This window comes from Centroberyx affinis, unplaced genomic scaffold (assembly GCF_046629955.1).
Source record: "Centroberyx affinis isolate AG114_WGS23_722 - 3 ecotype Tasmania unplaced genomic scaffold, CSIRO-AGI_Caff_v1 ptg001863l_1, whole genome shotgun sequence".
NCBI lineage: Eukaryota > Metazoa > Chordata > Actinopteri > Beryciformes > Berycidae > Centroberyx > Centroberyx affinis.
Window position 1 is genome coordinate 1 of NW_027280240.1, and position 13,154 is coordinate 13,154.

Genomic DNA, 13,154 nt, shown 5'->3' on the forward strand with positions numbered 1-13,154 from the left:
AGTGAGTATGCTCCATAAACATTTCTTGTGTTATGACAGTGTCTTCATGCCATGTCCCCATCTAGGACAAGCTGGAGTCAGTGCTGGATGTTTCCCACCAGCAGATGGAGCAGTACCGTGATCAGCCGGCCCATGCAGAGAAGATTGCCTACCAGCAGAGATTACTACAGGAGGATGTGGTGCACATCAGGGCGGACATATCCCAAGCCTCCACAGTAAGACACACCCTACACTCACATGCTTTACACTCATTATACATACAGCATAAGGATGTCTTCACATCTGACTTGCTTGGTGCAGTTGAATCAAAATCTGAAATCTTTTTTTCACCCGTAGTTCACTTCAGCCAGGAAATGTACCAATTACATTACTTTATTGGTTGAAGACGACGTGTTCGCTTCCATTTTTGTCTGTGAAACTAGCATCACGTACCATGTTGACTGTAACTATCAAAATGAGTGGTAGAGGACAAACCTGGAGCTACAAAGAAACTCATGAGCACTTTTCTCAGTTACTCAGGAGCAAGCATTATTCAAAATATTCAGCGATATTGAAAATATTCAGTGATATTGAAAATATTCAGTGATAAAATGAGAAGAAATGGGTTCCATCGAAGTGCTGAGCAGTACTGTGAGAAAAATGAAAAAAAACAAAAAACAAAACAACTGCGTCAACAATACATCAAGGTGTGTGTGATGCCTTGCAGAGAGAAAGTGGCAGTTATGCAGATGAAAATGACAAGTGGATTTTTACCAATTTTCTGACCAAAAATCAAAAAAGAAATTTCCAGCCACATGGGTTTTGTTTACAGTTTCTTGACCACCTCATTTCGGACAGCGTGATGATGGATCAGATAAACCAAGCAACAGAAACAATTGATCAACCTCTAACTGGTTCAGATTAAACAAACGTGACTTCGACATGAGAAAGTGTCCTCTAAGACTCTACTCACATTGTGACACTTGTTCACTGCCACCCTTCTCCCTGCTGCATCTCACCACACACACATATGGGCTCTCTAATCTCTGTAGTTTACAGTATGACTGTATTTATAGTCATACTGTAAATCTCGCTCGAATAACGGGGTGGAACACCGAAACCATGATAGCAGCATTGAGACAGGATGAGTACAGTATCTGAAAGCTGACTCTCGCCTTAGTCTGGTGTTGTTTGCTCTGCAGGAGATGGAGAACGCATGGAATGAGTACAGCCGGCTGGAGAGAGACGTGGACTGGCTGAAGTCAGCGCTGCAGGGCCAGATGAACCGCAGTGATCTTACTCAGGTCTGTGGCTCAATTGGCCACTGTTAACACAACACACACACACACACACACACACACACACACAAACGCACCAGCAGTCATGCGCTCTCATGGTTGGGTGTGTGTGGGAATGAGGCACTGAGGACATGCAACAGACATGTGCATTGCAAGCCATAGTGGAGGAGTGTTGCTCACTGCTGATTTCACTACGCACTCTCCCTCACTAGCAGTGGCTACAGACAAAATCAAAGCAGTCGGTAAGGTCTTGATCTGATGTGTGAGCAGTTGTTGCATGATATCTGTTTCGAGAACAGCATGTATCTTATTCCTAAAATTGAAAAAGACATGAAAAACCTTGAAAAAGAGATGACTTTAGATTATGTTGGCCATGGTACACCAGTAATTAAACAAAGTATTCAAAATGTGTGTTTGTCTGTGTGTGTGTGTGTGTGTGTGTGTGTGTGTGTGTGTGAGCAGCAGGAGAAATCCCAGATCAGGAAGGAGCTGTGGAGGATTGAGGATGTTATCGCAGGCCTCAGCTCCAGTAAAGCCAACTACAAAGTCACTATCTCCTCTGTGACCAACCCAGGTGAGACGAGTGCTGCGCCTGCCCATACCCACATGCACTGGAAGACTGAGAGAGGTAGAGACACAACTGCACACAGTTTAATATGCATAAACCGAATGATATTTACTGTACATGGTCTTGTTATCTCACCCATTAAAGCCCATGCTCTTATAATATTCGTTAGTGCTCTAAGACCCAGAGCATTCCCCATGGAAAAAGACAAAAAAAAGCATTGGGAGTCTTTAGAGTGTACATGTACCCATTCTACATGTCTGTTTTACATGTCCATACACATATACTTCCCCAGAGAGGAAATTTGTGCCTTCGGTGTCGGCGTCATCAGTGCCTTCTGTGTCTGGGAGCCCGTCTGCTATGGAGATGAGGTTGTCCCAGCAGCAGCACAGCCCCCACCTCAGCCCCACCAGCCACACCACCACCCAGACCCCCACCCTCTCCTCCAGCCCCAGCCAGCAGCTCTTGCTTCACGCTACAACCCCTGTCACTGCTGGGCCCGCATGGGTGAGTGACCTGTGAATTAGAAGAGTGAATTAGTGTAAATAAATGTTTTTAGTGCCTTTGTCGTCTTTTAGAAAAGGGCTGTTATACAAGCTTTGAAGTCACAGCTGGAGCAGTGTGAGGTACACACTCAGTCAAAATTTTGGACACACCTGATTGAATGTACTATGTTTTTCATTATCTTATAGTAAAGCCACTTTGATCTAAAGTCTTATGCTTAAATGCTTGAAATTTGTTTCTTAGACAAATATAAATAGTGAAGTTGATGCCTATGTATGAATTTCTTTCCAAAGCCTTTGCCTTTCCATCAAGGCAAAGGGCGGCTACTTTAAAGAATCAAAAATGTAAGATAGTTTTTATTATTTATTATTATTATTTATAGTTTTTGTTTAACACTTTTTTGGTCACTGCATAATTCCATTTGTGTTATTTCATAGTTTTGATGTCTTTACTATTATTCTAAAATGTGGAAAATAGTTAAAATAAAGAAAAATGTGGTGTGTCCAAACTTCTGACTGGTAGTGTAGATGCATGATTTGGTTTTAAAATATATATTGATTAGCTGTTGTTGTGTGCAGGGTGAAGAAGATGCCCCTCCCAGACCGCCCCTACCTCAGCTCTACAGTCCTGATGAGCATCCCCCTGCTGTGCCCCCCCTGCCCAGAGAGACCACCGTCATCAGACACACCTCCGTCCGCGGCCTCAAACGACAGTCTGACGAACGCAAGAGGGACAGAGAGATAGGCCAGTACACTAACGGAGACGGCAAGGTGCATATGTGTGTGTTTTTAATGCTAAAAGACTAAATGGTCCAAATTCCAGCACATTACCTCTGTTTCTGACCTCTGTCTGTGTATCTCAGATTGAACTTAGGCCCTTCCTGAGCGAACCTGAGCTTCTGGGAGCTGGAGACGGCTCCATTTACATCGGCCTGGCAGCATCAGGACACGATGGAGGTTACCAGACCTTACCTAGCAGAGGTAAGAGGATGATGGCTCCAGTGGAAGAGATTTAGCTTCTTATTTGTTTGGTAGAAAAGTTCACACTAGCAAACATACATGCGGATTGCACCCACCCAGATTGTTTTGGCTATGGTGCCAAGTTGGGATGGGTGATTTAATGTTTGTTGGCTTTCCCTCAGGACTGTCTGGCTCCTCGATCAGGCTAAATCAGTCCTCAAACATCTCTTCATATGTGACCATTCGCAGAGCATCCTCCGCTGCCGGCTTGAAGGTGAGGCTCAGAATGAAACGAAATGAAAGAATCAAACAGAAGGGAGAGAATTAAAAGAGAGAGCCAAAGTCAGTGGAGAGACGGCACAAATATAGTAGAGAGTGACTCCAGGTTTTAAATCTTGATGCCATCAGTTCTCCTGTTTCTGGCTTTGTGAGAGAGTTTTTCATTGTCACTCATACTTAGTTTAGAATTATTTAGAAAATGTTTAGAAAATTCTAGACCATATCAATAAAATTTATGAATTCAGAGCATATATTAATGACTTGTGGTTTTTACTTTGCAAAAAGGGACTAGACATACAGAATAGCTAAATCACAAACACTAAATCCATGTGGAGGTGCAATTCATAATGACAAGTTTAAGTGGTGAATGGCAACAAATATAATGGAGAAAGGCTTTTTGGTGTGATGGAGGTGTTTAGTGTTGCCCATGCCCTTCTAATTTAAACAAAGACTGCCAATGCGGCATTAATGGCAAAATCCCTTGGTGATGAAGTGTGTTTACACACCACAGAGAAGGCATGGGAAAGACCCATGGGTCTGGAAGAATTGTAATGGTAGTTATAGCCTAGATTTTAGCAGGATTTTTTGTATTTAATAGCCTGTTTAGCCTACTAATAACCACATGTTAAAAGAACTTAAGGTTCTTTTAAATTAACAGGACAATTTTGCTCTGGGGAAAAAAGAAAATCACATTTTTTGGGGGATTGGTCAGTTGGTGTTTATACTATACACTGTGCAACTGGCTCTATCTGTATGTTGCAATAATAATTTAGAAATATCTCAGTGTTGTGGAAATCTATATAGCTATACTTTCACTTTAGTTTTTTCTCCACTTCTTTGCCTTCTGCTGCGCCTTTTACTCTTGTTATCACCTCTCTTTCTGCTGGGTGTGGTTCTCTGTCATAATGTATGCCTTCTTTTTCTCCTTCCTCCCACTCCTCTCAGGAGAGACCAAAGAGTGCCTTGGAGCGTCTCTACTCCGGGGACCCGGCGCAGCAGCAGCTGAGGGGAAAGATGAGTGCTGATGAGCAGCTGGAGAGGATGAAGAGGCACCAGAAGGCCCTCGTCCGCCAGCGCAAACGCACCCTGAGTCACGGAGACCGCCATGCCTCTTCATCGTCCCGCTCCTCCTCATCCTCACGCCCACTCTCAGCAGACTTGGGCTCAGTATGTTACTAGAGCAGTTTCACACGTCACACCCTAACGCATGACGACAGCCAAAACATGTATGCTGATCTAGAAATGCATGTCCTCACTAATTGTAGCAGGTCTTTTCTACCTGACATAGGACAGTTGATTTGACAGCAATACATTAGTTTGGAGATGAGAGGCATGAGCAGTCTGGAATATAATGTGGCTCTCCCTGTACCTGTTGTCATGCATATTATTTGGTGTCTTTGAATGACAGACAAAGGGTTTCTGCCACTTATAACATAGTTTCTGCTTCACAATACTGTATCACAAATTTAAAAAGTGTTATAAAACTGTTTATAATACTTACAATACTTATATAAAAAAGTGTTTATTATAAAATGGAAGTAGTTACATTTACAGTGAATAGGGATGATGATTCTTATCTACACAGAAGAGGAATCACTACAAATTATATATCTTGCAATGTTAAACTAACACAGTAATCAATAACCTCATTGACACAGGGCTTTTATGCCATATGCCTTTCATTCATCAATTTTTGAGAGTATTTTTTACATAATGTTTTACCTAATGTTGCTTTACCCATACTCTCTCGCCTCTGCTCACTGGTCTTTCCATTTCTCTCCTGCGGTTGCTTTCACTCTGACTTTATGTTAATACCCTCCTGCCATGCTGTTTTCTTCTCTAGGTGTGAGCTAAACTTTTAGAAGAGGGAGTTTGCTCACCACAGTCCCATCCTTCTACTAGTCTAGATACTAATGCCCTCCGTTCTCCAATGAAATGCTATTGCTGTCTCTAACCAGTCCTCATTTGTATGTGTGTGTGTGTGTGTGAGTGCCTACACGTCATGCTGTACTACTTATCTTTCCACTGACAAAAACATTCACATACACTGAGCAATACCTATCTAAGCCTACCCATCTAAATTTCATCATAACGTTTCTGCAGACATTTTGTTTTCAGTTCCATAAGGGTAAAGAGTCTGGGTCCTTGTGGATTGAGGCCTGTTGTAGTCCGAATCACTACTTGTTAGTATTTGTAAACTGAAGCATTGCCTTATATTTTTATAGTACTAGTGTGTGTGACATCCATTTCCTATCAAATCATAGGTAAAGTGATTTCAGTGCTTGCTCAGTATTTTAATCTGCTAATAGGTCATTGGTTTTAAGAACCCATCCTTTTTCCATATGTGGATGTTTGCAAATAAGAAATAAACATTTTTCTAATAAACACACATTGCCATGTTTTTTTTATTCATTATTCATTACATTTGTGTTGTGAATACATACAGTGGCGTCCCTGCAGTGTTGTATTTTTTTTTTCTTTTTTGTCAAATAAGCACAGTTGGGCTTGTGTGGGCCGAAGCATTTTCTTTGGTCATCAGTGTGAGAAAATAGATCTCTCCCTATCTTCTCTGTTTGTTTCAGTGGCATTTTACTGTCCCCCTTACTGTGCTAGAGGGTTTTCAGCATGCTGTGATTTGAGAGCTTTCAATTTGATATAAACATGCATACTCTTCTATGCATGCTCTCTATTTTCTCACTCTCTCTCTCTCACACACACACACACTGCAGCCTTTTTAAACACACATATATGATAACATATATGATAAGCTGTAACTTCTGTGTTTTCCAAGTGGATGTGCTTGTTACATGGAATTATGTGTGAAGGCAAGTGAAGCAAAACAATTTCACATTTACTTAAAGAAAAATGTATGGTATCATCCTGTCATTTAACAGTTGTTTTTTGTTGTTGTTGTTGTTGTTTTCTGTGTGCCTGGTGCAGTGGAGGAGAGAGCAGGAGTTTGACCTGCAGTTGCTGGAGCGGGCCGTTCAGGGGGAGGAGGCGCGGGGCGTGAGGAGCGTCCAGGGGGAGGAGAGACCTGCTGAGCACAGGGAGAGGCCCCGCTCACAGTCTGATGAATGGCTGACCTTCCGCTCCACCGCCACGACCCCTCCCACCCACGAGGCCGACCTGGAACCACTAGACTACGACCTGGACCTCAACAAAGAGGTGCAGTAAATTATCTTTGTCTCAACAAAGAGACACAGCTGATGACCTTAATGTCAACAAAGGAATACAGTAAATGACCTTGGCCTCAACAAAAAGATGCAGTTAATTGCCTTGACCTCGACCAAGTGGGAAAGTATGGTTAAAGGAAAAATCAACGCTAAAGCACGTTAATAATGTTAAAATACAGCTTTTCGCGATGTAGTTTGAATTTCTGCATCCATTTTGTTGTTTGTCTGTGTGTTTTTCTCACTCCCTTGGAATATTTCCCATGTTGACATATTTCCTGCACAGCTACAAGGAGAAAATTTTTCATTTATCTAAAACATCAACAGTAAACATCAGGTTTTGCTGTCAGTCTCTCAGAATCAAAGAGAACGGGCTTCTTTCTAGATTCACCATTTTGCATCGACGTTCAACAGTCATACAGGGAGAAATCCTCAATCCATTGCAGCTATAAGACTTGTTGCGTTTTGAATAAGGGCCACAACTACCGCTTTTTCTCAACTGCAAAACCTCTTGCTCTGCTATCACTATTGCTCTCTCCACCTACACCTAAAACCCACAACTGAAATGCTCAGACACATTCAGGCACGTTCTCTGGTTTTGTCAAAAGGCATTCTGGGAAATAAAGGAAATCACTAACTGAAGTAGACTTGGGCGAGGCAGGTTGAGGGAAAGTGGATACAACAAAAAGAAGAATGACAACACTTCATCACAAAATAACACCTGGAATGCATTGAACATCATAGATTGAGGATACATAACAGTGTAAAATTATCTCAACGTGGAATTTCCCTTTAAAGTACATGGTACATTATATGGCAACAGATATTGTCTGAACTTGCCCTATTGTAGCTAAATTTAGGAATGTCTATAAACCATCCTAATTACAACAATATAGAGAATAGGTTGTAGTATTTATTTAGTCTGGGATAACTACTAGTGTTTAAGGTAACAAACATGTTAGGATCAGGTGGCACCAGTCAAGCACAGCTGGATGGCAGGCAGAGGTCCAGAAACTTGCTGCAGCGACTCAATCTTACTGACAGTGGTGAGAAACGCAAATAGTATTTTGCTCTATAAGAGATTAACAGATCTGACTTTTAACTTTGGCAATTGGCCATAATGAACGTGAGATAATAATGGGTAATACACAATGAGGTGTATAATTTTTAAAAACAATGCATGATGCTGGAGACATTTATGCAGATTTCCCTTGCATGAACTGAATGGGCCAGCCTAGTTTTAGAAAATACCAACAGATTTTGCCCAAATTCAAACCATACCTATTTCCATGTGCACATTCATCTGAATTAAACCCAGACCAGATCGAGATTTAAAATCGACAGCTGGGCAGCTGGATATGTTGCATGGCAGGGTCAGGGTTAGTCTGTAAATTATCTGATATTAACTACAAGAGAAAAGCCAGGCATCTCTGATTGGAGATGTTGAATGATGACTGTTATGATGTGATGGTACATGTACAATTTGAGGAAGATTTCTCAGAGATTACAAAATAGTCATTTAAAACAAAGAGAGTTTGGAGAGGAGGAAAGTTTGTGCAAGTCTTTAGACAGGCACTTTGGCAGCTGCCCATTTGGCCATTGAGCAAGTCTCTCCTCTCAAAACATTCAGCCTGGGGGGAGACAAATTGTAGTAAATGCTAAACGTCCAAACAAGGGTAAAAGGAGTTTATTTTTTATTATTTGTTTTGTAATCACATTGAGCCAGTGGTGTGAAGTGTGGAGAACTTAGTATCCAAAAGAGCAAGGCGATTTCAGGAATCAAGCAGCATGAAGTGGAAGCAAACCGCGGGAATGAAATTCGGATCAGGCCCAGATGTTAGTCAGAGAGACAGACAGACAGGAGACACCACCATTTGTAGATATTATTCCATGGAGATACTCAAAAAACAGGACTAGGGCAAAAATAATTTACCTCTTGTCCATCCAGATCAATAAATATTGACAATTGTTTTTTGTTTGTTTTTTTGGATATCATGTTATTGTATGTAGATGTGTGCACCAGGCCAAACACATTTCTATAGTCTGGATTAGATTGATTTGATCTTCTCATTTCCACAATCTTTGATAAAGTATTATTGAAGTTATGAAGCTCTTGTTTAGGCATTGTGGATGCGTAACTGCCATTGCTTTCAAACTTAAACAGTTTCTTCTTTCCAGCATCTCAGCATTATTCAAACAACACACTGTATCTTTTGTGTGTAGCTGTCCAAGCCTCAGAAGGTGTTAATCCCAGAGCGATATGTAGACTCGGAGCCTGAAGAGCCGCTCAGTCCTCAGGAGGTGGAGGAGCGCCATCGCAAGGTGGAGCGCATCAAGAGCATCCTGGCCAAGTCCAGGTAAAAAAACAAATGAATTTTGTCTGATATACTACTGATTCTGGAGCGGCAGGCTGGCCTTGTAGTTAGACAGATGACCAGTTCAACCAGATGAGTCAGGTTCAAGCCCCATGTTGGCCATCATTCTCTCTGCTGAAGTGTCTGTGGAGCAAGGTACTGAGCAGGGTCAAGGCCATTCATGAATTGAACTGAGAATTCATGGTAAATTCCAATTCAATTCCTGGAGTTGGAATTGGAATTGGAGTTGCACCCAGCTCCAAGGAAACAGAATTGGAATTGAATTGGAATGACAGGAAACAGAATTGAATTCCATGAAATTCCACTTCTAAGAGAGATTGTCTTGACTCACTATACATTATAAATCATACATTATCAATCAAATAAAAGACTGTTAAACAAATCAAATACATTCGATCATAATGTTTGTATTATGATTACATGTTATGCATCAAATACCACCTGAAAGGTACCTTTAACATTTTATGATATTCAGTATTGATAATATATAACACCATGTGTTAATCTCAGATATGTAAATTAAAGTTACTTAAATTCCAATTCAATTACAAATCTGTTTCCTGTAGGTTTTCTCAAATTCCAGTTTCAATTCCAATTCCTCAGTTGAATTCAAATTGATGAGTTCATTTGTGAATTGACTCCAACCCTGCTACTGAATTCCTACTAGGCACTGTTCAGTTGCTCTGAGGGATCAATAAAGTATCACATCATTATGAATTCAATTGTGTATCGTCAGTTTGGTGTTTTTATTGTGACAGTGTGCAAAACCTGGCACCGGCGGTGTCTCCGGACAAGGCAGAGGTGGGGCTGGTGGGCCTGGACTCAGCTCTGCAGGAGCAGGAGAGGATCATCACCATGTCCTACGCTCTGGCCTCAGAGGCCTCCCTCAAGAGCAAGCAGGTCGCAGGTCGGTCAATCACATCATTCAAAATCGTTCTGTGTGTACTTCTGACTTGTAGTACTTAGGTATTCCATCTTTGCTTTATAAATGCATTCAAATGCAAGTATGACAACCATTATTCCACAGAAACACTTTCAGAAGTAATTACAGTATCTGTGAAAAAACATACCACTACTGACAGTATCAGTAAAATTCCCCCGGCATCAAATTGACATCCTTTTGGTTGAAGAAGGGATATAGAGAGGGAAGCAGCCTTTCAAGAGTGCTCGATTTATGGTGTGGAGATTAGAAGGGGATAGGTGCAGAGTCAAGCAATAAGGCTGTTCATTTCCTAATAACTGAACATTATTCCTTATTAGGGAAAATCTTAGGAGCTTAGATAGTCTCTAATTGCAATCCGTGTCGAATCTTTCAGACAGGGGAGGAATCTCTTGATGAGGCCATTTTGTGTGCTGATCAATGACCCAGTCAAACTATGCTCAGGCTCTCCCCTCTGTATCCCGTAGCTGCCGCTTTGAACGTAGCTCTGAACCTGCATAAAAGACACTCCGCTCACTTTTCATCTATTTCGTAGTCTACAGCAGGCAGGCGAGTTCATTTTCACAGTAGCAGCAGCAGATCGTCAGATGAGTCTATCTGTCTCTCTCTCTCTCTCTCTCTCTCTCTCTCTCTCTCTTTCACACACATACACACAGAGACACACACGCACACATAAATCTGTCACACACAGTAACACTCAAGCTGTCAGCATGTGAGGAAGCTTAATATGCACAGTGAAGCAAAGTCAACAATTATAACATTATTTCCAGCATAGAGAAATGTCAGAGAATATAACTTGTGGCATCTTGTCAGTAGAGTCTGAATCAATGACTTTTCTCTCCCTTTGGTGTAAAAGTAAGGTACGCTGCTGCACTTTCAAATCCCTGAATTAAAAGAAGAATCTTTTCCATGGCATTATGCATGAGAGACTTCAATAATGCCAACATAAAAGCAGAAATGGGCAGCATTTCTATCACATATATCGCATATATTAAAATAGTAGTTTATAATAGCAGTTTATAGAGTTGTTTATAATTAGTTGTCTGTAATTCTGAAAATAAATAAATTAAAATACTTCATGTAGTGCCACTTGAACTGTCCATTGCTATGGTTTTCTTAAGCTGATAGAATACTAAAATGATTAAAAAAAAAAGAAAGCAGACATCACACCATTACACACAGATCACAATAAGACTTAAAGGGCTGATGATACAGGAGAAATTTACTGTCAATATTAGTTTCTCTTAACCATATGCCTTTTTGAAATAATTGAGTATTCGGGTTCTCAAATATGTAAAATTAGGTTAAATAGCATATCCCATATACTGTATATGCTGTAGCACAGTGGCCTCAACTGATTTTGCATAGAGAACCATCTTTGACCTTGTTCATAAAGTTAAAGTAGTCAAATGACATATGATTTGTGACTATTACTTCTGGAAAACAGTGGCAATTATTCTAAGTAAATTGCATCAAGAGCCCCAAAACACCACCAAGGCATGAGACTGCAGAGTGTCCAACATTTTTGATGAGGATATTCTCAGTGGTCACAGAAAGCCAGAAAGGCCATATGGTTTAACACAAGAGTTAGTGTAAATAAGGGAGGGAATTGGGACACAGTCCATTCCAAGAGTTAGAGTGAACTCTCTGTTTATCTGTCTAAAATATAAGTATAGACTCAAATTAAATAATATGAGAAACATGCTTATTGGCGATTCATTGTGGTCCTGAAATCACAGATATGATTCAGTTTAATTGCTTGCACCTATTGCTAATATAAAATACAGAAGGGAGCATTTTTAAGCATTTTGTTAGCGCATGTCTGCAACACTGTAACAAACAGGGATTCAGAGACATTATCTGCCATTGAAGTCTTGAGATTTTCCTGGACTTATACCTACAGTTTTACTCATTGATCTTCCTATAGTTTGAATAGGAGAGGGGTACATTTTACATTTGTGAGAGTTCTGCTCTCATGTCAAAGGTGTATTTTGTGTGTCTGAAAATATTAAATGCATGTCATTTAATTGAATACATTTGTTGCAATGGGTATTTCAAATTGTTTTTAACTTCTGCATTTGTTGAGAGTATCTTTGATCACTGGTTGTGAATGGCACACGGAGCACAGTAAGTGTCATAGTCACAGTGGGTGCTGCCTCTGTCACCCACCCAGGTCCAGCCTTCAACTTGGCCACAATGCCGTCCCTGAAGTGGCCGTGCCATACATCTTGTTTGACTAATGACTGATGTCGTTTTCTCCCTCTTCCTCTTTCTTCCCCTCTGTCCACTCATCTGTAGTTCCACCGCAGGCTAACACCCCCACCCCTCCTCTCCCACCCCCTCCTCCGCCTCCTCCTCTTCCTCCTGTATCTCTGGCGCCTCCCTCTCCTCTAAGCAACGGAATTCACTACACGTTTGTCTAATCAGAGAAATAAAGTAAGGCCTAACCGCATGTTTACGGTGCTAATGTGATCGGAGCCTCACTAATTCTCCCTAACAAGGGGCTCCTGTGTGCTTTGCACCTCACTGCATGCTCACTGCTCTGTTGTGATTGTAAAAGATGCACATCTTGTCTAGGTTAGAGAAGCCCTGCCTCTACTCCCATTATAATCAACACACACATCTGCAGGCAGTCTGCTCATCCCACTGTGATAATTGTGTGTAAATTGTTTTTGTGTTGTTTTTTTCTTGCCTTTTTTGTAGCTCTGCCAAAATATTTATGGATGGTTGAGGCAAGAAAGGGCTGAAACAAACATAACTATTTGTAGCATTGTGTGTAATTAACAAAAGAGACACCTTTTGATTTAGCACCTTGACAGTTCAGTAGTCGGCACAGCTGCATTCCACAGCACCAATTAGCCCGCCATCTGTAGCCTGGCAGCAATAAGACAGAAAAGACATTAGATATCACTGTTGTTACTGTAAACGTAGAGAGAAGGCCTGCGTTTTTTTTTACTACTTTATTGATTAACTTCCATCCATCAGTAAGAACTGAAACAGGTTAGATTGTTAATTTTGTGTCTGGATCTTCACTGACTCATTTATACGACCATAAAGCCTCCATGAACTACTGGGTATGCTA

General features: G+C 41.0%; 1 protein-coding gene across 1 annotated transcript; it reads left to right on the forward strand.

The window, feature by feature from the left end:
• Positions 1-65: 65 nt before the first annotated feature.
• LOC139653078 (pleckstrin homology domain-containing family A member 7-like) lies at positions 66-12,495 on the forward strand (the record flags this gene model as incomplete). The annotated part of the gene is made up of 12 exons (XM_071530036.1): positions 66-215; positions 1,182-1,283; positions 1,740-1,851; positions 2,138-2,349; positions 2,925-3,116; positions 3,209-3,326; positions 3,488-3,579; positions 4,530-4,751; positions 6,525-6,752; positions 8,981-9,114; positions 9,891-10,039; positions 12,371-12,495. Coding segments are annotated over 12 exons (1,836 nt in total), but the record flags the coding sequence as incomplete, so codon positions are not given.
• Positions 12,496-13,154: the final 659 nt, after the last annotated feature.